The sequence below is a fragment of the Euwallacea similis genome, chromosome 4 (assembly GCF_039881205.1).
Source record: "Euwallacea similis isolate ESF13 chromosome 4, ESF131.1, whole genome shotgun sequence".
Classification (NCBI taxonomy): Eukaryota; Metazoa; Arthropoda; class Insecta; order Coleoptera; family Curculionidae; genus Euwallacea; species Euwallacea similis.
In genome coordinates, this window is record NC_089612.1 from 3,573,084 (window position 1) to 3,599,201 (window position 26,118).

Below are 26,118 nucleotides of genomic sequence, written 5' to 3' on the forward strand. Positions count from 1 at the left end.
CTAATTTTTTTACACATTGTCATGACGGCATCGAATATTCGACGACTAATTTGTCGTTTAAACTTTCATTTCAAAAATATTTGACATCGAAACGCAAATGCTAGAAAGAACCTATATTTATGATCAGTTTTCTCTGCCATAATTTGAGATAAGTTTAATTTCTTCTACCTTTTCGTTTTTATGTAATTTTGCTAATGGAAAAGTTGTTTACAGTGAGATACAGTTGACTTTAACGTCTAGAAATACATGTAAAAATCAATGAAACAACAACTTTTGCCACATCCTTTCCTATATAAATAGACCACTTTTCTATTAAATGTTAAATGCTTCTTATCATAGTTTTAGTGCAATAACTTTTCTGCCAGCGAATATACATTTTTTTTCCGGTTTTAACTATTAGCACCATCTAGGATCAATGTAAAACAATCGCTGCTAAAGAAAAACAGATTTTTTCTATGACGCAATGCAGTTTGACTACATGCTATTAGATGGTGTCACAAAAAAGAGATATAGATTTCTTAACAAAATACTGGTGTTATTTAGCGTGATGAGGCACAGTTGGCGCTATGTCAAACCATTTTGTGGGTTTTCCACAGAGAAGTTAGGCGAGGTTTTAAAATCTTTCATTTCTCTATAGTGCGTTCGTACTGTTCATAGCCTTGACCTTTGCGGTTTTCAATTTGAACAGTAAATAATTTGTAGGTGAAATTTTGTCACAAATGAAATTGGTACAAAATATATTTCTACCATAATAGAAATCATTCAAACGTAAATTCCATTAATATCTCGACAGTACAGACTCCGTACGCAACCCGCTGGGTGGCGCTATCTTCACACGGCTGAGGCGTCGCGACGCCTTCGACCGACATGCGCCCCTCAGAAGGAGACCGCGCACGCGTCCCACCCACAACTCCGTCATCGAACGACGGGCAGCCGAACCGTCGCCTGAAACCACACACTCACTGTAGTGCACCGTCGGATTTTTGTTGCAAAAATCAGCAGTTGTTCGCAAATGGTTCTGTGAATGTGCGGCGCGACTCTCCTCTGAACGGTACGGGGGCTCGGGCCGGGTGCTTCAACGCGGGGGAAGCTCGGAAGGCGCCACAATTGACCTGTAAGTATGCGGCCATCCGGCGTGTCTCGTATTGCCTGGAAAAGGGCGGGTTGAACTAGAGGGCTGGGAGGTGCTACAGGGATGGCTCCAAAAAGTAGTTTTGAGTTTAATTTGGGGTGTAAGGGGATGATGCATAAAGGGCACCAGGAGGCATGTAAATCTTAGGGTACTCAACCATACAAATCCTACATTTTCCAGTACTATCTTAAATAGGTAGCATTGTACGCATCTTCTGGAAAAAATATTTCCTTCATAAATCTATTACGTTTATTATTTTTTATCATTAAATTGTCTTCCATAAAGGCCGACATTCGCGTTTGCCCACATAAAATCAACAACGTTTTAGTTCATGTTGTTTTTTTTTGCTCTAAATAGGTGTTGCAGTAAAATGGGGTGCACTTCGTCAGCAGAAGAGCGGGCCGCGCTGGCGAGGAGCAAGCAGATCGAGAAGAATCTCAAGGAAGATGGAGCACAAGCTGCCAAAGACATCAAACTCTTGCTACTGGGTGAGTAACATAACATGAAACATCTCTATTCATCTCTACCGAGCAGGCTCCACTAATCGCATACAAATTATAGCACTTATATTATGAATACTCCTATACAAGTTTAGTCCAGAAGAGAGAAAAAGAGAGAGAGAACAAATATCTGGTGCCACAGGAAAAGCCTCATTGGGCTGATTTCTAATTTTGGATTCGACATAAAAAAGAAATATGAATGGGGACTTAAATAAATCATTAAAAGAGGAGCCAGGAGAGGTCCTTTGGATATTAACATTTTTAATGACTCAGAAAAAGCCTTTAAAGCCCTGCTCCTAAAGGAAGCATATATAAATCTGAATTTAAATAAAGTGGACGATTAAAATATTTGGTGTCAATGCAGCAGCAACTTTAATTCGTGCAAGAAAATGAACATTTTTCCATACCAAGGATCATGTACATGTTACTATGGAGTGTTATTGAAACCTTGAAGGAACATAGTTTTAGAAATCTAGCACCATCTGTAACTTAACCACTCAAACTCGGAAACGCGTTGTTGGTTGCCTGCTTTGCGATTAGACTCAAAGTTATGTCGGACATCGTGCATCATAGATCTTGATTGCACAGATATTGCATTTTTCTTAAATCTACGATTTTGTTAATCTAGAGAAAAACTTTAAAGAGAATAATGAAACATGTAAAAATAAATTCTTTGAATACCGCAACAGCCAAACAAACCCAATATCGCCAGGTTTAAAACTATTCGGGAGTTAATTATTTTAACCACCGCAATTACCTCTTCTTACCGTTTATTTAATTATCTCAGTTACTCAGAAAACTTACCCACACCTTCTAATATACTGAAATTTCTCAAATCTGAAATCTACTCGTTAAATTTGAACGAACATTGCGAAAAATGAGGGATAAGGAAGGAATTTTTTTCCAATGGTTAAACATGTCAAAAACCGCTCTAATTGACTAAAACTTTTTAATCTCAATACAGTCGGGTTAAATTCCTTATAATGACTTGTTAACAACCGAATAAGAAGTCATTAAAGTTGTAATTTTATCGATTACCGACACTGTAAACTGACGATATATGACCAACTAAAGATGTACCTTTAAAAGAAAAAGTCGATATTTATATATATTAGTTTTAAACAATAAACTGACGAAGTTCTATGAAATAGTTATTTCTTTCGACCGTGTGACATTAGCCGCTTAGTTCCCATGTAATGTTAAAATGGTGTATGACCGTGAATTATGAAATATGTTTTATTTTTAAGACTCAACGACATTTTTTTATCGCAATTAAATTACCGAAAAATCTCAACAATAATTGTATATTTTTATGGAAATTTCAAAAACAAAATCGAAAATCTGAAACATAAATCGAGTTTAAATGAGTATGAAACTTGGTCAAATCTTTGTTTCTGTCCTCATGTTTTAGATGTCTTGCGAAAGTTATAGGCCACAAAACAGACAATTACTTGTATGTCTGTCATTTACGTAATATTCGTCAAAATTGCTTAAATTTTCGCGACTTCTTTTTTGTGTTTTCCGACCATTGGACTTTATTTGATTCGCACTGTCCTCCATCTTCCTTTTTATTAAAGCTGATTCAACATACTTGTAGAATTCCCCTTTATTTGACGCAAGTGGTTACCGTTCATGATTACAAACCGAGGCTTCATAGCGACGGCTAAAGTTATCACTTTGAGGTCTCTATAAATTGCCTCTAATTTCCTCAGAGCTATGAAACCCTGCGGTCTGATTAGTGGTGACGAGTCTTTCGAGACTCATATTGGGCGACGTCTTTTCGGCCCTAAATTATTAATGTTCGGTTAAGCTTAATTGACGCTTAATTAGTGTTACCAAAAGATGTATGAATTTGTATTTATAAGTTGTTTGTCCATTAGAAAAACGACGACTGTTTATTATTTAAGGGTAAATTGGAATCAATTTGGGGGTTTATCAGGGCCGGCGCTGGCCAGTTTGCTGCCCCATGCAAATTGTCGTTACCCCGCTTCTGACCCGTAAACTTAACTGTTTTTTTTCTACCACCTCCGTAGAAAATGTAGAATTTTCCTCCTTCATTTGAGAGAAGAAAACAGTGCTTTTGCTCTCTAAAAAGGAAAATACGTTGTTCCTTCAGGGACAAAATTATTTTCTTATCTACTCATCATAAATACACATAATATTTGTTACATTTTTATAAAATAGAATAATGTTTGTATAAAAAAATAAATTTTTCACCTCAGTGCTCTCCTCTTCGCTTCGAGCTTTACTCTATTCGCGAGAGTAAAAGTAGCACTATTCTCCCTTGTTGTGTAATTACTTATACAGTAACGGATGAAAGTGCTTTTAGTGCATTGTGCATTTATCATGCGTGAAGTAGAAAAAATTTTTCTTTTTCCTCTTAGGAAGTAAAAGTATGGTTATTTTTCTTCAAATACAAGAGGAAAATTTTATTTTATATTAAGGTCGTGGAAGAATAACTATTTTTTTTGTCTGGCTGTAGCTATTTATTGTTCTGTGTAAACATCCAGTTTACACACTTAGCATCACTGGCCCTAACGTTTCTTCAGTTTCAAAAAGTCAAAAAGGGAAGAAGAAAGAAAGAAGTTGAAAGCTTGAAAACAGAGATAGCAGCCGTAAGAGTAAATGCTAACACACACAACAAATGTATGTTAGAAGAAACAAGTGCAGAGTGAACACAGAGCATTGAATTACTCTGTCTAAAAAAATTATTATACAGGGCATTAATCAAGTATGTAGAGAAACTTTCAATGGATATTCTTTGAAGAGTTAAAATAAAGAACAAGTAAGAATCAAAGAAATTGTCACACAGAGAGTGAATGTCCAAATTTTATGGAAAAAAATAAGTTTTTCTTTGTGCAATATTAATGGATATCTTGTTTAGCATGTATCCAAATTTCTAAATTACTGTTCGCAGGTTGAAACTGACAGTGTCATTTGTAATATTTTCATTTCATATTTTTCGGAATATTCTTACTATCTTCTCTTACAATTATTTAGCATTGAAAATTTTATTATCTGATGCTGAAACTTAACACAAAACCAAACTTCGCTGACTGTTTCACATGAACAGGCAGCAGCAGCATTGTTGTTACCGGAACCTGCCCATTCCTAACGCACAACCTGATGACCCACATCGCGCTTTCCTACAGCAAATATTTACCTTCCTTTTGTTTTAATTTCGTCCGCGACTAGTCTATTAGACAAAACTAAATAAAGTCAATCAAATAAATAAACGCCGAAAAGTCCTCCCGCAGGCTTCGCCTTCGTTTTATTTCAATTATTATAACGCATCAAATTACTTTAATACATATTTTTAATTTAATCCAGTAGCGTTGCTAATATCATTGTATTATTATTGCACATTATTGTCCTCGTTGACAAAAACGACTTTTGCGTGTTTGGCGAAAAAACTTCCGCCCGAACGGGGTCGATTTTATATTCTAAGTTCGTGTTTAAATTGAAATTTAAATTATTTAGCGAGTGCGGTTGTGATTAAATATTACATTTATCATTATTGCATTAACCATTAAAATTTATTTGCAGTGAAACACAACTAGTATTCAAAATTCTCCATCGGGGATGAGAGCTTTCATTATATACTCCTCCAATAATATACTATTTTTGGGGCGACTCCCATAATGACGAACTCAAAATTCGCTACAAAATCAAAATGTCACAAACGTCGCGACGCTCTGCAAAATCTTTCATGTAATTTCTACTCACTGTGTAGTTATATTTTCTCGTCATATAAACAAATAATAAAAACAAAACGATTACATTGGCGCCCTCCGAACATAAATCCAATTTAGTTTGAGCCGTAAAAATCCTTTTAAAGCGAAAATGTGTGTTTGCGGGATGATCTCTGACCTTCTTGGGTTTATCTCTCCTCTATGCTTTTCCTCCGTAAAATGACGTTTATACGTATAAATCGGTGATGTATGTGTGTTTGCGAAAGGGTAATAAGTGACTGATTGATGGCGGCATATGCGTCTTGTTATTGAACGTATTGATTCGTAGCGAATGTGTTTGTGAACAAATGGACAATGATGGAAATCAAACGCACAAAATTGACTTAAAAAAAGTGCGATTTAAAAGAAAATAAACAGAAGTTAGTGTCGATATAGAGTTTAGAAAAAAAATAATATAAGGGAATTTAAGCTTAACAGGTCCGTAACTGCCCATATCAATAGGCGCTTCAAAATCTAATCTAAAGAGGAGGTTCAGGATCGAATTTAAAAATCCAGGACCGTATTTCAAAAATTGAAATCGATTATGATTGCAGGAAAACGAAAACATCAGATGTTAAAAGTGGTAACACCAAGTTTTTTGATTCCATGTCAATTATTTTGCAAGATTTCTTTGAATGGCATTTTTGACATTCACAGGAAATTCTATATAGATGGTCGAGTTAAGGGATATTTCAATTATGGACCAGCCACATGACAAAAGTTCAAAAACGGCCTCCTAGTGTGCTTCCGCCATTAAATTTGATACAAAATGCCATTTAAGATTATAATTTGTTATTGGGTTTCATTGGTTTGTTTACGTTTCGTAGCCCTCCCATTTGTAGCTAAATTTCTCTATTTATTTATCCGTCTTGTTTTTCAATTGCCATTTGTGAAAAAAATTTAAAACGGCCGACTTGCGGAAAATTCAAAATAGGCTTAAAAACACAGATAATCAGTAGAATTACATAAAACTGAATTTAACATTTCAACATGTGAATGACGAAAATCAAAAATTTTTTGTTAAATTTTTTATTGGTCTTAACTTTTTCATAGATTTTACTGCAATAAAAACTTTTTAAACCAGACGAACTTTATCAATACAACTGAGAAACATTATTATTTACCCTGCGGTTATCTCTAAATGATTCATATTTAAATGTGTCAATTATAATGAGTAACGCTTCATTAATGTTTGTGCGTTTACTACAAACCCATTAATAATATTTGTGAAATCATTGTTTTTCAAATTATAGCCAAAAGTAATCTATTTTACCGCCATCTAACGGGAGCAGATACAATTATAAAGATAATGCACAATGACAATCAATAGAGGACGACACTAAGAAAATGTCTCTGACACAGCAATAATCTCTTATGGCTTATTATACAATAAATGTTTAACTCGTCTTCAAATTTTCAACTGTTCCAATAAACATTAAACAACAGTTAATTGCAGTCTTCAACATGCGTTTGCACTTACTGCCTACCTATAGCACGAAGTGCATGCAATAACCACTTGCAACCACAACCGATGACCTCATTTCATCTCCCAGTAAAATTCATTTAGTATAAAGTTGCCTTACAGCTAGGGTCACCAACTCTGGTTCCGCTCCCGGATTTATTTGCTTTCCCAGGTTTTCGGTAAATGTGCAATTAATTCTTGGACTCGTTCAACTGAATGAAAATTAACGAGATAGCGAAGTTTCACATGACTTAACTCGTCAAGGACCACCTCATAGCGACCTATCGATTGATCATATTACTTTGGTTTGTCGGTCTTTGTTCCCATTTTAGTTTAGATTTCCTACTTATACGTTTGAACTGAGATTCATAATTGTTCTACTGGTATTTAACTGCTATTATTCGTGGTTTTACTGTGCTTATCGACGCGATTGTGAGTAACCGCTAATGAATATTGAATAAAGCAAACAGTACCAGTACCCGATCAAGGCAATAGAAGCAACGTTGTCACATTTCAAAAATAGCTTAAAATTGTAAATTATTGCCTGAAAATTTCACATGATATGCGCAATAAGGTGTTTTCCTATACATATAGCTTCAATGTGATGCTAAAAGCAGTTTTATGCTCGACATGAGGAATTTTTTGTCCCAGGGATAATCGCCAAATGGTGTGTCGTTATCTTATCATCTTTTGCGGCACTTAACCAGCTTTATTAAGTACCGAATAAATGGTTGAAAATTCCAGCAAAAAGATGTTTCTCTTCGGTGAAATGACAATAATTAATTTCATCTCTCCTTTAAAATTTGTCTTAAAAGTCTCAAATGTATGGTTCTGGTATAAAGAAACCACGCTTATGCAAAGACTTTAAAATAACAAATCTTGTTTGATTGGTTTGATTTTATCATCTTAAATTTTAATGTCAGAAATGCCAATTGAGTTAACACGTTCTTCAAAGTGAGACGTTAAATGTTAAATTATAAGGTACGGTTTCGACACGAGCATGTAACATCATTTTTTATCAGGCTACACTAAGATTATCAATTTTACATCTAAAACGTCATGTCAAATTCTTGTTAATTGATTGGTTGTAAATATGATTTAATTGAATTTTTTTTACCACAGGGCGAGTCGATTTTTGAAACCGCCAACAGAATGAAAAATTACTGAAATTAATTTCATCAGACTACTGTGAAGGGAATGAGCCATATTGTGTTTGGAATATAGTAGCCACTGGGGTTATCTGGTAGATAGAAATTTAGATAAAATTTTAATATGCTCATCCGCATTGAAAAAAAAAAGAATGTAGATGACGCAAAGTCATTTATATTTTCCAGAGAATTATGTTTCTGTATATTTCAAATTGGAAATCGAAAAAATGGGTTTACAGTGGCACAAATATTGACGGGTAATTTAATATTGTGCCTGGGGAATCCAATAAGCTTTACATTTGTAAGACACCTTGTAATTAAAGAAAAAAAACTTGCATTTGAAGCTAATGAAATTGATGGTTTATACACCACATTTTTCTTTAAATAAGAATTAACCACTCAAGAAAACTCGTTCACAATATCAGATATTAAGTCCCATATCAGACACTCATTTATTGACGCCAGGTTTGTAGATTTGAACATCCTTAACGGATGTCAAGTTGTCAAAGACAGTATCGAGTAAGTCTAATTTTCATGAGCACAGTCTTAGTGTGGTTTATTATTGTTCTATTTGCGACACACTAGTCGGCAAACTCTTAAAACGGTATCCGCATTTCGATTCAACTCAAATTCGTAGCCCCCGTAACTTCTATGGTAGCATCATCGGCATATGATAATTCCTTGTCTAAAGAAATATAGTATGGCAGACTGTTGATAAAAATACGAAAAAATATGGGGCTCAGAATACTTCTATGAAGCGTGTTATGTGTTCATTATATTTTTATTATGTGTTTCTATGTCGTCGAAGAGAAATTGCATCTGTGTATGAAACTTAGTAATAAAAATTGAACTTGTATGTATACTTTTCTGGTTATTTTTATGAGGAACCAAATATTTAAAGAACATTTGTGGTTTAAGAAAAACTACACGCTGAAAATTCGAATTTAATAGAAAAAATATAATCTGGAGATGGTGAATCCTTAACTTTTGCCACCTCTTATTTAGAGGTTGTAACCATTTGTTTGAAACATTCGTCAATATTTAGCCTCTTTAAAGAAAAAATATGAACACTTAGCTCAATTATAAAAAAATGCATTCGAAACCTCGTATTTGGAACAAAAAATTCTGACAATATGGAAATGACAGGTTTGTGACCCTACTTTTCGAGCTTAGAAGCGGCTGCCGCGATCTGTTAAAAGCATGCTTAACTATATGTTAATATTTTAGAGTAATAAATAAAATATAATATCTCCGACATTGTGGCAGAGCCTTAAATTACAAAAAGACAAAAATGTTGACATTTTTGATATATTTCACTCTGCGCAAATTTCACTCTCTCTCCGCCACTTGTTACACCTCCGTTGCCAGCGCTTCCAAAACAACCACCCCCCCTCGGAATTCTTCAAAACCCTCAAACTCCCCTAGCGCATGCTCCCCCGGATCTTCCCGCATTCGCGTTCCCATCGAATTTCCCCATTCCCGGAAAAAGAGTGCGTTGCGTTGGCAACCGCGCGCTTGCTCCTCGAGCACGAACGCGGCCCCAAGCGACGAGTGCAAGCAAGACGACCGACGACAACAAAGCGCTCCGATAGCGTTCGCCCAAGGGCTCAAGGGAGGGGCACCGGGGTCCCCTTGATTAACGTGTGTATGTGTAACTTGCCTGAAAAGAAACCATCTGTCGATAGAAGTCAGTCGAGAACAGAAATGAACGTCGAGTTTCACAGGATCTCATGTCTCGGTTTTTGATGTGAGGTTCCAAGTTTTTAATTAAAATCGTCTCGGGAAAGTGCCAGAGCTGCCATTTTTTGGATGTCGCCAATGCGACGGCGTAACTGCTCCGCAGTGATTTAGTGCTAGTTGTAGTGCCTAAAAAAAAGATATTTAATAGGTATGACCAACATTAATTATTCATCACTCTCTATCAGAAGCATTTCTATTTGCCCCTCGTATGGTCGTATGACTAAACTGGCGTATTCACGATGGTGGTGGTTGTAAGCAGATCGATACTCTCTCCAGCACTACTCAAACAAAAAATCAAATTTAAGTCACATTTAGGTGACTAAAAAATGTTCCTATTTATCATGCACATAAGTAAAATCGTCATCGATCAGCCAACTTATATTATTTGCCTTGTGATGAAATAAACATGGGCGTTCGGAGACCTGTTGAATAAGCCCGATTACAATTGCAATTATTCATCCTTAATTTTATGAGAAAATTCCGAATACAAGTTAATCGTATTTAAAATACGTACAACAAGAGAAAGTTGGTTATAAGGGGTCTTTGACTATGTTCTAAATGTAGTTGTAATTTTCTTTTACTTGATGATTAATTTCAATTCAATTTTGTTTAAATAATTTCCCCAATTTCCAGGTATTTGTAGGGAACGTAAAATTTCAAATAATGTAGTTACTACGAATTGCTTATCAGTTAGATAATAGTTAGAACGATGGAAATTATTTAAACCTTAGCGCTTTTGTAACTTTGTAATTAACCATTAATCGGAAACGAGTTTATGATTCATTTCAGGAAATTTTAGGTCTTAAGTTTATCAAGTTTCTTCTTAACTATCCTGAACTGTTCACGGAAAATAATTGATGCGGCAATATCTTCCGTGAATTCTAACATAATATCTCATAAATACCTGAATAAATAATTTTAAATTTTTAATTAAAAAGGTCTTTCTCTAGTTTTTACTTTTTTTTATGGCGAATTCGGGTATCCGAGTCAGTGAGCACTCGGTGTGATAATATGGCCGGTGAAAGCTGCCTGTGTTTGTTTAAAATGCCACGAAATGTCAGAATAAAGCAAGAACATGCGAAAAAATTAGCCATATTACAGTGCTGACTGCATATTTGTACGGGTACCTGAATTCGCTAGACTCTAGACACAAAAAAAAAAAACAAGTTTTCGTTAAGGTTTGTTATTATGAATTTAGTGATTTTGCCGAGAAAACTCAGACAATTTTTTTAATATATGGGGTGTACCTGATGGTTGTACTGTTATTTCCTCCCCAAATTTCTTTTTTCATCTTAGAGAAAAAGTGTCGCAAAAAGGTTAATACTATGATTTATTTAAATATTTGAACAAGGTCTCCTTTAAAAATATAGATATACTTTTTTCAAAAAAATAATTGCAGAGTTGATAATGGAACACTCTGTATATTAAGACTACTTGAACTAGGGTTCTTTATGATGATTTCAAACAACAGCTCTGATGTAATCTCTTTAATTATAACATAAATGGTTTATTTTTCGTTTTTGCACTTAAAAAATCAAATGAAGAATGTCAGGTATGTGTCATAAGTTTGATCTATCACATCATTCCGGAACTCCCTGTATGTTTTGTGTAATTCGATAAAATTTCTCACAGTTGTAAATGAATGAACATTAGGACGCTCACAAAGTGACAGTTGAACTCTTGACCAAAATAACGAGGCAAATGTTTCGAATTGCTCGAATGCTCTTTTCAATAACAATTTTTTCATTTCGAGAACATTTTTCGATTCAAAAACATGATTTTCCAATATTCTGAACGATATTATCATTGAAATTTCTTGCAGTGTCATTCAACTGTTCCAATGAGCATGCGCGATATTGTCGCTTCACTTGTTTTTACTTTGAGCCTGCACTTTTGGGAATATTTTTAATTCATGATATTTGTCGTACCTGCTATCAATATGCCCTGTGAAAAATTTAGTTCTAAAGTATGCTTACAACCACGGGGAAAATTCCCTCCACCAAAAGCTATAAAACAACCCCTCCAGATCGCCTAACTGTACTATGACAAAAGACCCCAAGCGGGGATAAGCTGTCAAAGACCGAAACCAAGGTTTCACCTCTCGCAAAAGAGGACGCAATTCGTGGTACCCAGTTCCTAAAAACCAGCGTCACGACGTCGTGCATAGAAGACTGCGCCATGGGGTGCACGGTGTCGGCCGAGGAGAGGGCAGCACTCGCCAGGACCAAGCAGATCGACCAGAAACTGAAGGAAGAGGGCGCCAGGGCCAAGAAGGATGTCAAACTTCTCCTTTTGGGTATGTTCAAACACAAAAGAGATTGAGTGAACAAAATGCGAAGCGAAAAAAGCGAGTAATAAATATCACATATAACAGCTGATTTTATGATTTGTTACTCGCTGTATTTACGTTTCAATTATTGCTTATGAATACCTTCTATTGAAACGCGGCTCAATTAACCCCAATGCAACATCTCATAATTGCTACAATTGTTTTTTGCGTGGCCGATCGTTTAAAACGCCACTCAACGACTCGAAACGCTTAAAAGTGAGTAAACGGTTCCGGAAACGGGCACTTAAAAACCAGAGCATTTAGTTTGGGGAAATCGCTCTCGAAAACATCTGTTGTTACTGTCAATACTCATAATCACCTTATCGTAATCCGGCCAAATCAGATTTATCGAGTGTAATCCCGTTAATTGGAATACCTCTTCTGGCAATAATTACACGTCCGCTTTACAGGACCAATTTGTTTCTCTGTTTCCCAAATAACGCAGTACTTAATTAAGCAATTTGCGCCTACTTCACAATGAATATGACAATACTCGGTGTAAAAACAACATTTTTAGACTCTAGTTCGCAAACCAACGTGGTTGATGGACTGACTACGTGTGTTACATTAACTAGACCAGAACGCATTAACAATGCCAATCATGCAAATTGCTGTTATCGAACCTCTAATAAGCCAGACAATGGGTTCCGCATATGGGGAGAAGGCGAATTGTTTCTCTACCACGGTTATTGCTTACCTCTTAGAGCTTTTATGCATTCTACAGCAAATTATGATCATTTGGTGGTAATAATTGTGAATAAAATATATAGAGCAATCCGTGGTCAGCTATTGTCGCCCCACAACACCTAAAAATAAATAAAGTATTTTAGTATATGATCTAATTAATAAAAAGGTATAACATCTTAAGGGTTGTTTAGGTTTAATTCAGTGCACTGGTCAAGACGATTAATAATAAAATGGAATTAAATGAAAACGGATAACGTGGGAAGATTGTTGCATGCTTAAGAACTCTCGGTTTGTAATTCAGTTCAGAGTGGATTTTCGGAAGAAGTACCATCAAATGAAGTTTCTTTAGCCGAAGATCGAAATGATTTCCTCGTCTAGGGACTTGTTCACATACAAGCAACATTTGTTATTGACTTTTTTAAAAGTTTCTTATTGTAATTAAATTACGCTCTAGTGCTAATTAATTCAATGTTCACAAAGTCTCAACTTCTTTTCCTTTTTGTAATTAAAGTTTCTAAAATTTTGAAGACTAAAATTTTGTCCGGCTTTTAACAATTTGACAAACTTTTGAAGATTTATCGTATCGTTATTGATTCTTATTTTTAATGTTGAAAAGATGCACCAGTAAATTTTAATTTTTTATGTGAATGTTAATAAAAAAAAAAGATTGACGGGTATGCTTGATTGTCTATATTCATTTGCGAATTAAACTCATAGGTCTTTATTTCGTACTTTCATTTAAAACTTATCTTAAAAAGAATAAAACTCTTTGTACCCAACTTTTCAAGATATCTTAATATTTGCTTATATTACGATTTAACAAGTAAGTTTTCTTAAACATCCCTGATACGTACACCAAACCCGGAAGTTACCTTTTTCCAATAATTTCTCTAAACCAAGTCGCTTCGTCTACTAGAACTCGAAAAATAATATTATTTTAAGTAGAGATTATTTAAATATACACGGTATGTACATACATAAACACACATTTGAGGCGATATGTATATTTACATTAGTACTGTTTTACGTCATACCCGGTTAAGTTTATTTCAATGGAAATATGTTGACCTGTTATGGATATGGTGAAGGATACCACTGAACATATCGAAGATCTCTCTGCACAAACAACATGTACCTTATTTTGTTTCCCTTTGATGATGTCCTAACCCGTAAACTCAGTCGATTTGTGGCAAATGAACCTTGGCCGTGTAGGCAGAAGCTTTTCAACTCCCATTCTTAGAAATAAGTGAGTATAAATCATTCTTAATTCTTGCACCTCTGCGAGAACTTAAACGATCAAATTGGGGCCACTTGACCTCGATAATTGAAGGTTCATCCAATTGCCTCAAGATCAACCCACGCGCATCGAATATCCACCAATTCGCCATTAATTAAGTCATTATCTGCGCGTTATTGATGAGTCTCGTCTTATTACCGGAAAAAGGCACTAAAATTATCGGCGAAGCCGTCAGAAAGTATAGTTAGTTGCTTGTGTATACGCCATTAATGTAATTATTGTGTAAACGAATATCATTAAAGTGGATTAACAATCTTGTAATACCAGGGTTTCAGTTAGCTGCGATTTTGAAACCTCCCTCAATTTGAAGTTCATAACTATTGTTCGGCGAACATTGAAAACTACTGCGGGGACAGCAGTGGTAATGACTGCATAATGGAAACTCGCTTCATTACGTTCAGCTGAAATTTCAGCGCATGGAATGAAAAGGAGGAGAACGATCTGGCAACCGCTCTATCGATTTTCCCACCCCCGAACTACCAACATGTTGCTCCCATGCGGAGTAGTGTCAGCTTTAATTATTATTGGACATGGTCAGTTAATCTTGAAAAAGATTGTGTAAAATATATATTCTTGACCGAATGGCGAAGGACAGACTTGCCATAAAAATAAGTCGATGACGAATATATACGTATGTGTATGTGTAAAAAAAATATTTCTAGAGAAAATGCACAACAAGAACTTTACGTTTATACATATATAATCACAATACACAGATAATCATTCATAAAATGTAAAAAAAAACATTTGGAAATACTCCAATAGAGTGGTTGAAAGGAAAAAGAAGCGGAATGTTTTGTCAAAGAGCGTTCAGAATAGTTTAGTTGCGATAAGAATAACACAAATCGAAAAATAGAACAAACGTTCATTTGCATTTTTTCTTCAGACCGGAGAAGGGACATTACTACAGGCAATAAAATCCGCCCTAATTTCCTATTTAGTTGCTATATTTATCATCGTTGTGAATTAATTACTAAGGCTGTCGGGGAGGTAATTACCTTAATGAGTGGGTAAAGTTAATGCAGAAATTGCACGAGACATACAGGACACCGAGGTTTTTTGAAGCGACACATCACGAATGGAAAGAGAAGAAATAACTGCTGCTAACGCAATAATAATGACATGAAGGGCTGTTTTAATGCTAAAAAGCCTTTTTAACTCCGGCTTTAGTGTCATAAATTAAGAAAAAAAACTAACGAGGAAATTTGGTATTGTGAGAGGTACACAGCAATGCGTCGTAAATAGAAGAGTTTTTCGGGACGAAAACCGTTATACAGGAAACAACAGAAACATAAAGGCTATGAGTATTAGAAGAGGCGAAGGTAATGAAAAACCCCATCGTTAACATGCGGGATGAAGGCGATAAAAGGAAGGTTGAAAAGTTATTGCGCGAATAAGGACGCTGCTTTTTAACGGCGATTACCCACTGAAGCTTTATTATGGAGATGTTAACTTTATCCAGATAAATTCTCCATATTGTAGTTCGTATTGACTTTAATTGACGTGTGTGGGACTAAGCTAGCAGCGTTCGAAACTCAAACATAGTTAATCCCTTTAAATACCAATCGAGTAGGAAAGTTTGTAAAAGTAAATTATGTAAATATTTGCAGTAGTTATGTATTTATGTAAATAACGTGTGTTTTCTTTTACAGGTGCCGGCGAATCTGGCAAGAGCACCATAGTAAAACAAATGAAGTAAGTATATCAAAGAACTCTGCTTGGCATAAAAGTAATTACGGCATATCTAAAACAGTTCACTTATCGACTATCTTATCATCTAGGGTAATGGGGGCTTCGCCCCCGCCTTTATCCCACTCGATTCACCGAAAATAATAATTCATTGGGGAGGGGGAGGGGGGTGTTGACGTCATCCGGTCTTGGTTTTAGATTTTTTTGCTTCATTCTTGTCGTCTATAATGAAGCCTTCGGAAGAGAGTCAATTAAGACTCTGTTGTAAGGAACACTTATGTATTTACTTATGCTAATGTAAACACAAAAAACGCCTGTTTGTGCAAAAAAGTGTGAAAGGAAATAAAAATTGTCCGAAAGCATTCAATGATTTCATATAGATCTAGTTGTGTATGTCTCACTCAATCTCAAGAATAACAGAATATTATACGAGGAGAATTTCGGAAATTTAACCACGCTTTCTTTAAATTTAGCCCATTAAAACATTCTTAAAATGCAAAAAAAAATGACTTGTGAGGTAAACCACTTGTAAAACTGTAAAAAAAAATAAAAGAGTAGCACATAAATGTTATGGCACGTTTTATACATTATTTATGCGACCTTCTCTAACGTTTCAGATAAAAAATTGCAAAATTATGAATTCCATGCAATTCCATCCTTTCTTGAACACTTGAACAAATCTTTATCGTTGAAGGGTGTTCTGTTGAGTTTCCCATGCAACCTTAGCTCTTACTTTTCAACTAGCACACTTTTGTAAATTCTGCTAACCCAAACTCGAAGTGCGTCTGACTCATTTACACGTACATTCTATTATCTATTACCTTATTCGATCGTCCCATATATAAATCAAAGTGGATAAATCAAAACGCCGGTTAAAAATAACGCACCACGGTATAAACATTTTCGGTCAAAAATAAGACCCTGTACATCTACTGGAATTTTTTTATTTTAGTTAAACGAACATTTATTAGAACCATGGAAACCGAACATTAAATTTATCTGGAAATATTGACTATGTTCGCGATAATTTATTGCCGATAATACTAAAAATCGCAGTTTACGTTATGAGCTGTAAAAGCAGTTTCCATGGATGAACTATATTGAGGAGGATCTAAATATAAGCTATGCTATATCTACTTCATTTTGAAAGCGAAACCTAATAATAGTAACCCTGAAATTTGGGTACAATTGACTTTTTTATATTATAACCCTTGATTACATTATTAACCTTACCTTCGAATTGATGTGTTTTCAAAATTATTCATGAGAGCGGGTTTACAACAAGACTACAAGTTTTAGCTATAGGCCATGTTGGCTTAAAAAATTCGTCATTATATTAGGATTTTATCACATTCATTTTTGTTTAGAAGTTTATTTTCTTGCTACATTAAAAATGTTCTTGTTATAATGATAAAGGTGAATGCAGGCAATAAAAACAGCCCTAATTCCTCATCTAGCAACTTCATTTAGTTTCGTGGTGAATTATTTAGTAAATTAAATTTGTCAGGAAGGTACCTAATTAACTTAATGAGTAGGTAGAGTTGATGTAGAAATTGGGAGGAGCCATTCGAATGGGTATAGCATGAAAAGCTGTTGTGGTGCTAAAAAAGCCATTTAAAATGAGGTTTAACGACATAAACTATAAAAAAAACTTAGGAGAAATTTTGATACTTAGTACTATTGAGGGAGTTACACAATAAAGAACTCTCATGTACCCTTAATTACATTATCAAGCTTATCCTCAATTTATCTATTTCCAGAATTATCCACGAGAGTGGCTTTACACCGGAAGACTTCAAGCAGTATAGGCCAGTAGTTTACAGCAACACCATTCAATCTCTGGTGGCAATACTGAGGGCGATGCCCAATTTGGGAATACAGTATGGCAACAATGAAAGAGAGGCAAGTATTTTACGAAATTCCGTAAAAACAAAAATTACGATTTTATCAGAGCTACACATGTTATTAGCGCTTATCTGATACATTCCTCAGGTGACTGAGCAATTTAATACATATCATGATAACAACAGGGCATTACTAGCAACAATGATAAAAAGAAGCATTTACTTACATTCCTTTAGATGGTTGCTTGAACGATATGAAAATGGTCTAATGACCCTTTGTTTCTCCGCTTATTGATACTATTATTCCTTATACAGCTCGATGGTAAAATGGTCTTCGACGTCATCCAGAGAATGGAGGACACCGAAGCGTTTTCCGAAGAACTGCTCGCTGCCATGAAGAGACTGTGGGCAGACTCGGGGGTGCAGGAGTGTTTCGCTCGCTCCAATGAGTACCAGCTCAATGATTCTGCCAAATAGTGAGTTTATGATTTCTCGGCATAACACCGAGGGAGTTATCTAGGTCGCAAAAAAGCACGAAAGTGCATTAGGGGAGCTACAAAAGACTTTACTGCTTAATCAGAGAAGGGACGCAATTTACGACCTGACGGCGAGAGATTTGCGATGTTGGAAATTACCCGTCTCTAGTATTTTTTGAATTTTGCATTTGTTCGACTATTTCGGGGCAACTTTTATATTGTTCCTGTTCATAAAAATGTTTTCCTCTATAGGAAACGTTGGAAAATAAGGCTTTTTTAGGTGCTTTGCTTCTGTTCATAAAAATAATTTTAATTTAAAACTTTAAGCATGCGGAGCGCTGTAAACGCGAAAAGGCAAAAGTTCAAACACTAATAATGTTTGAATAAAGTTTGTTTTGTTTGTGGTGCCGCTATTTGTAAGCAATATTTTCAATTTATAAAAACCCTATGTCTTGGCTTAAATTTGGGTTTTTCAGGCGTTCACACTTTTAAACATATAAATGCATAATTACTCACATTTCTACCATTATCCAGAAAAAATCCTTCATCTGATAATTACCAAAGCAATTTCTCATACTCTATGAGTCATGAATGTACAAAACCACAACATAAACCCTGAAATTGAAATTCTTATGACTCCAACGAACTCTCGCTTGTTAGTACGTACGTCACTTCCGGTGTGCAAATTACTTGACGGCGGTAGTCAAGTGAAAATTTCCCACGTAGAACTCTGCTAGACAATAATTTTAGCCTCATAAATATCTGTCAATAAATATTTTAACATTTATAAAAAATATTTATATGGGAATATTTCAAAAACTATAACAATAAACTAATAAAATAACCAAAAACAAATTTTTGTTTCGCTGAACTACCCAGCAGTGATAGGAACTCATGGGGAAATGGAAAGAAATAACTTAATATTGCTTCAAATTCATCAATATACACTTTAAAAATCTAAATTTGCATCATTTCAAATAAAAATTGTATAACCTTTCTAATAATAACCATTAAAATTGAACAGTTTATTAAGTTAAGCGGCCACCCTTTTCGTCTACGTCACTTCCTGTGAAAGTTCAGATTTGGCAAGAAACAAATTATATGATAATCATCCTAACTAATTAAATAAGAATATTTCCCATACATTCATAGAAGATAAGCACGTACCGTAATAATTTCCATCTTCATTTCGTCTCACTGTTTAGGAATAAGGCACTTTGTTGAGCATGCACATTTTTACTATAAAAGTATGTGCATCCCAAATACGATACTTTTATAGTTTTCGTGTTCTTGTGGCTAATAGAACGTCGTTTTATAGGTTTGAATAAAAAATTTAGTTTTAAAAATTGTGTTCCAAAAATCAAACACTTAACAAACAGTTGACTATTACTACGTTGCCAGTTTTCAATTTGTTAAATTCTTAAGACCAAATTGGTGTTCAAAATTAAATAATTTGGGGCAACTATACCCATTGTCCCATAGAATATAAATTGTAAAACCGGTGGTCTATGCTAATGCCGTTTTCTTGATAGGAAAAAAAACAAAATTATTTTCTTATTTAACATTTGAATTTTCTATATAATTTAATGCACATGCATCCTTATTTCAGCTTTCTAGACGACTTAGATCGGTTAGGAGCTAAAGACTACCAACCTACAGAGCAGGACATTTTACGAACGCGAGTGAAGACTACCGGTATCGTGGAGGTGCATTTCTCCTTCAAAAATCTCAATTTCAAGTAAGCATAATATATCCAACTTGTACATATTTAAGTGGAACTCAACAGGTTAACCATTAGTGGATTCTGGCACATATTCCGATAGATCAATTAGGGTCGATTTTCACGGATTGGCAATCTTATGATTAATGGCTTTGTTTGCCACTTTATATGATGAGTTTCTTTAAGTATATTAAATAAACGTCTTAATTATCGCCACTCTAATGGTTAGAGTTTATATAAAGAGACGTTTCTCTTTTAAGGTTGTTTGACGTGGGTGGCCAAAGATCAGAAAGGAAAAAGTGGATTCATTGTTTTGAAGATGTGACTGCGATCATCTTCTGTGTGGCCATGAGCGAGTATGATCAGGTGCTGCACGAAGACGAAACGACGGTGAGAACTGAGTGATTTTTTTTTTTTGAGTGAGAAGTGAGGAAAGTTCGATTTTCCTTGCAGAATCGAATGCAGGAAAGCTTGAAATTGTTCGACTCCATTTGCAACAACAAGTGGTTTACCGACACCTCCATCATCCTCTTCCTCAATAAAAAAGATCTGTTTGAAGAAAAAATTAGGAAATCACCCCTTACGATATGTTTCCCTGAATATACCGGTAAGTGTCATTGAATGTTTTGTTTATCAAATTTATTTTGAAAAATATCCTAATTTTGGGGAAAAATATGTGACCATAGCAACGTTGCATTTGATGATAGAAGACTTTCCTCTAATCTTTTGATATACGCCATGTGTTTGAACCATAAGACCAGAACGGGGTGTTGTCGTTTAGATTAAAACTGAAAAGTTTTAAAAATACCTCCTTATTTGTGTGAAATTAAAAATGGTTTCAAAACTTCAAGAAAATTTCCTCACACCTCGTTTAAGAAAAAATCAATAGAATTCATATTGAATAGCAAAATCTTTAAGACACCACCTTCGCAGCATTATTTTTAACACTTGACAGCTAGCATTTATCTTTCATTTTAACGTATCTATATGGTTCTTAAATAAATGAACGGTGCCCTATTATCGCTTACACTGACATCCTCAAAAATATGTTCGTTTTGTTATTTAGGGGCCCAGGAATATGGTGAGGCCGCCGCCTATATCCAGGCCCAATTCGAGGCGAAGAACAAGTCGACGAACAAAGAGATCTACTGCCACATGACCTGCGCCACAGACACGCACAACATTCAGTTCGTATTCGACGCAGTCACAGACGTCATCATCGCGAACAACCTGCGCGACTGCGGTCTGTGCTAATCAAGCCTGAAACCACGCAGCAGGACGTGCTACGTCACTATTCCAATTAAGCGGCTGTTATCCAGCTTCCTGGACACCAGCTGATGGACTGTGTCGTGAAACGCGGGTTCGTATAGTTAGAGAGTTTGTGGTCAATGCTTTTGAGGGAAAAAGAAAATTCCAAAGAGATTGATGTGAAGTCTTGAGACCCACTACAAACCTTCTAACTCTCTCCCTCGTAAAAAATACTATAAATGTGTATCAATATTTAATTTATTATTGTCTTTCCTCTGTCTGTACGTTGGGGGCGTAGTTGCCAACGAGGCACGAACCAAAGCCGAGTGAGAATAAGCCATTTTTAATGATGAGCAAATGTGTTATAGTTGTTTTTTAGTAAGATGTGTCTATTTATAGACTGTAGGTTTTAATATGCGTGGAGGTAAGTGCAGGGAGAAAGTGCCACAAGAAGCATAAAAATTTAAAGTTAAATTGAGGGAGTCCGTAGGAGATTTTGAAAAGTTTCGGTAGCAGTCAAGGGAATAATCTGAAAATGATGTTAAATACTAAAGTTGCAACATTAAGCCCAAAAACTTACAGGAATATTTTTCTATTTATACTGAGTGTCCCAAAAACCCAAAGAAAATATTAAAATTCATTGGTTAGTTCAGAATAGTAATTTTTTGCTATTTTGTCAATCTGAATTTAGTTTGAATTGAGCAATTTCGTACGGAGGCTAATTTGCCGTTTCATCGTAAGACATGTCGAAGTCGTAATTTCCTTAGCTGCTATATTAAAATTAATTCATATCAATTCAGGTTTTTTGCATTTATTCTCACTATAAAAACATGAGATATAATAAATTTAATTAAAACGGTGAAAAAACAGTCTTTGAAAAGTCTTAACTACTTCTTGGTTGAAATAATTTCTGAATTTGCAAAGTTACTTTTAAGAAGCTCAATTAAGAAATAACAATACTTTAAGAGTCAATTTACGCATGTGTATCTGTGCTCAAAATTCTTGGAAATCTTAAGAGATTTCTACCAAAATAGTCAATTAACTCATGAATAATTATCTCCCTCACAATGCCGATTTCACGGAATCTTACGAGGGCCATTTTAAAGACTAGTTTTTGTCTTAAATTGGTCAGAATTGCCAAATTTAAATTATTCAGTGTCTGAATCAAAAACGTGCTTCTAATGTTTCCATCAATTCATTAAACCTCCCTGCGCTTACCTACCGAATCTTACCAGTCACACGAACAATAACAGACAAATTCAAAGACATGGTCACAAGCATCAGGGATTCGAGCATTTCTTTCATCTTTTTAACCTCAAATCGCACTAAGCTTTAGCCAGCGCACACGATTTCTTAATTAACTATAATATGACTACGTTAGTATGAAGTGGATAGGGTACCCCTCATTCGCTAGGGTTGTTTTAATCGTACAAAGTGTGCCATCCGCGCAAAATTTTGCATTTATCGCATATTATTATCATTATTATTATTAAAAGAAATTTCTATTCAGCTTTTTTTTGTAAATTGTTGTATTTTACTTTAAGTATAAGCAAAAGTTATTTGTGTTTTAATGTACCTTAGCAAAGAGTAAAATTAGTTTCAAACAGGGTTGTAACAAAACCACCTGTTTTATATTATCTCTCGACGGACCCAAAGTAATTCTAAGCTCAAGTAGAATCAGGTATAGTACCACTACATAAATATATCTTCGTTGAAAATAATGTGTTCTTGGAGTAGAACGTCTGGATCGGCGGCAGTTGCAAAAGGTATAAGTTCAAAGTACATTGGAGACATAAATATATACATAACTTATTAATAAATGTACATAAAAGTATATGGCGCTTAAGTAATAAGAGTAGCTTCACTCACTTACGTAATTATGTACTAGGATGTTGGTTTACGTTTTCGAAAACGTGTGCATTTTATGTGAACATTCCCAGAAGAGTTTTACCAGACAAAAAACAAGTAAAACTGAAACGTTTTCAGTGTCATAATATATGGTCAACAATCATTCATTTATAGTTGAGAGAGTTAGTACATGTGAATTATCGCGTTGTTACGACACATTTCCTACAGTAAATGAAGTCGTTACAAGATCATCAATGCACTTGCTTGTCTTAAGAGCGCGATAAACTTGTTGTGTATAAAATTAACGATAAAATTGTAAGTATTTAACCTACTTGTTGGGTAGTATCAAGTCATTACAATTTCAAATAATTTTAATCTAGTCAAGACTATTATTTTATGCCACAATTATTATTAATATTATATATTTTCATTTTGTAAATTATTTCAAAATAAAGAGTAAAGTTAACGTAGACACGTCTCAGTTGTTATAGTGCTTTATTCACTTCTAATCAATCTCTTCTTGTATTTGAATCTTTACAAAGAACGGTAGTCCAAAGTGGACAGAATTTCGTTGTAGCAAAACCCCATCTAAGTAATATATTGTAATAGCTAATTTAGACACCACATTACTTACTTAATAACAGACTTTCAACAAATGCAAATGACACTTAAGTATGCAAGTTTTATACCTGCTTCATTATAGCTACAAAAGCGGGGGAAACAAGTATTGAGACTGTGATAAGTAAGTACATGCTTCTCCTTGCTCCTATACATAAACAGCACCTAACAGGTAGATTCTATAATTTATTCGTCTTATTTATGATATGCAGGCAAGACTATAAGTTCATGACAGGCTGTTACTGTTCTATGTATGTTTGTTTCTCTGTGATGTGAACTATTACAAATAAATAATTTTATCCATTTAAAGTGAATCTCATTGGTCCTAAAGATCTGAAAGTGTGATTTGAACGGAGATTAGAAAATATGTATTAGGGCGACGTAATGCAAGACAAGATAGGATTTGCCTTAATTGCATCAAGATAAACGCTAAAATTTTGTTCAACTATATGCTGGCAAAAAGACATACAGTGGTTAAGCCTGGCATTCAGGTATTGACTTGCTAAAAGAATCTGGGAACTTTTCACTTACTTATGCTGTGTCCTGTCTTGTTTATTTCCTCTGGGTCTTTTTCAAACTTTGCTGCAAAATCGCTGTTTTTAAATTAAATTCAGGATCGCCATATTAGAAACAAAAGTTCGAAAAATGGCGGCCACTCATGCATTGGCACGGATTATTTAATACGAATAGTTTCGCTGCTCTGGTAGAAAGAGAACTATCATAGCCCAAAATAAAAACAACGAATAAAAGGCATTTGAAAATATTAGTGCCAAAAAATAGCTGATGCTCAACGTTTTTTTCAGAAAGATTGAATTGTTTAATTTATATTTCATAAAGTGGACCCTAAATTTCAATAAAAATTAATATATGATAAGTGATTTTTCCGGGCTAAATATATAACAAAAATATGAAATGAGTCATGGTTCAATCACTCCTTTATGAACTTCAGAACCTTCTCAAATAAATATTCAATTTATTTTTTATGTTACACATTCTTTACATTCTTAACCCCGAATGCCATTATTCCTCCAAGGTAATCCGAGTGACGTCTCATCGATATCTCAAATAAATCCCTTAATTTAAATAACAAAACATAACCTCTCTTCCGAGCGCACACACTTTGTTTCCACCCCACGAAACTTATGATTAAAAAACCTGTAAATTTAAAACTTAACCAAAAAACCGTCAGAAATAATAGCACAATGAAGGAAGACACTGTAACTAATGGAAACTCATTTGACCCCAAAGGTAACACCACAGGAGAAACAGAAGAAATGGATTCTACTTTCCCCTTGTGCGAACACTTGCACTCTCGGTCTTTAGATGACAAATATATTCTAGATATCTCAGCTACAAGGTAACTAAAGTCCCTAAACGACGCCTCCATTTATTCCCCTCAAAATTTCAGTGAAACGCATCCATTTATTGCTGCCGCTCTTTCAGACTTCTCCACCGACGTTTTTGCTTTAACAGATAATGAGCTTGTGAAAATTTGTCAATTAAGGGAACATAAACAGAAAATAGTTAATTGCAAATTTAGCCCTTTAAACCAAAACTTGTTGTACACAACATCAAATGACGGTACTGTGAAATTGTGGGATCTACGAGACCCTAAAAGTTCAACAGTTACATTTAAAGGTAGAGTCTCTATGTTAGTGAAGTTTATCTTCTTAAGTGTTTATAATTGAAGATACGACTTTAGATGAGAAAAGCCAACCTAAATCTTTAAATTCTTTTGATGTGTCACCCTGTGATAGATTGCTAGCAGCTGGTACTGAATTAGTTGCTGGAGATGCTTTTATTCTCTTTTGGGACGTTAGGAATGTGGAATTGTTGGGAGGCTATTGGCAATCACATACTGATGATATAAGTCAGGTATTTTTGTGCTTGTAAAAGTATTATTAGGTAACAAATGAAGGTAATTTAAAGGTCCAATTTCACCCCACTGACAGTAATAAACTGATGTCTGGGTCTACTGATGGCTTAATCAATGTATATGATTTATCTGAACAAAATGAGGATGATGCTTTACAAGAATGCTTGAATACTGAGGCCTTTGTTGATAATTTGCTTTGGTTTGAGGAAGAGAATAAATGGAGAATAAGCTGCATTACTACACAAAGTGTTTTGCAGTTGTGGGATTTAGATGGAGCTGAGCCCTATAAAAGGATAACTAGGAGAGAAATTGCTGAGAGAATTCAGGTAAACAAAAATATTGCTAAAAGCATGATTGTGACAGTTTCACATGGATTCTTGCAGAAACCCTATACTAGCTATGAAGATACTTATATTGTAAAATGTCATAATATCAGGGGACTTTTGTTGGTTTTGTGCAGTTATTGGAATGCTTCTGAAAGTGGACTGCTAAGGAGTCTGATAATTTTTAATGACAAAATATTGCCAAGTTGGGAATTTATGGGGAATAGACAGAGAGTAAGGGCCAGTTATGCAAATGAACATGTGAGTTTTCTGTGTAACATAAAATGATATGCTTAAAAAAAATTTATTTCAGACAAATTTATTTATCACTGGCGGGGAAAAAGGACAATTGGATTTTTGGAAATTAGATTTGTCACAAATAAGTTTAACATCAATTCAGCGAAAATAAAGATTTTATTTAATTTAAAATGTTGAATAATTTAATAAAAA

The 26,118-nt window shown here is 34.8% G+C and overlaps 2 protein-coding genes across 3 annotated transcripts; both read left to right on the forward strand.

The window, feature by feature from the left end:
- The first annotated feature begins 914 nt into the window (after positions 1-914).
- Galphao (G protein alpha o subunit) lies at positions 915-23,778 on the forward strand. 2 transcript variants are annotated; one of them, XM_066389659.1, is made up of 9 exons: positions 915-1,114; positions 1,490-1,620; positions 15,679-15,721; positions 17,476-17,617; positions 17,875-18,035; positions 19,645-19,773; positions 20,016-20,145; positions 20,209-20,362; positions 20,822-23,778. In XM_066389659.1, the coding sequence occupies exons 2-9, from the start codon at positions 1,503-1,505 to the stop codon at positions 21,007-21,009; spliced, it is 1,065 nt and encodes a 354-aa protein (XP_066245756.1). In that variant the 5' UTR covers positions 915-1,114; positions 1,490-1,502; the 3' UTR covers positions 21,010-23,778. The 2 variants fall into 2 exon arrangements, with proteins under 2 accessions (XP_066245756.1, XP_066245757.1); XM_066389660.1 differs by lacking the exons at positions 915-1,114; positions 1,490-1,620 and adding exons at positions 9,523-9,861; positions 11,740-12,009.
- Positions 23,779-24,628: 850 nt separating this feature from the next.
- On the forward strand, positions 24,629-26,097 carry LOC136408577 (WD repeat-containing protein 89). The gene is made up of 6 exons (XM_066389645.1): positions 24,629-24,826; positions 24,878-25,107; positions 25,160-25,344; positions 25,399-25,671; positions 25,729-25,929; positions 25,982-26,097. Exons 1-6 carry the CDS (start codon positions 24,672-24,674, stop codon positions 26,075-26,077), a joined length of 1,140 nt encoding a protein of 379 aa, XP_066245742.1. The 5' UTR covers positions 24,629-24,671; the 3' UTR covers positions 26,078-26,097.
- The last annotated feature ends 21 nt before the right edge of the window (positions 26,098-26,118 follow it).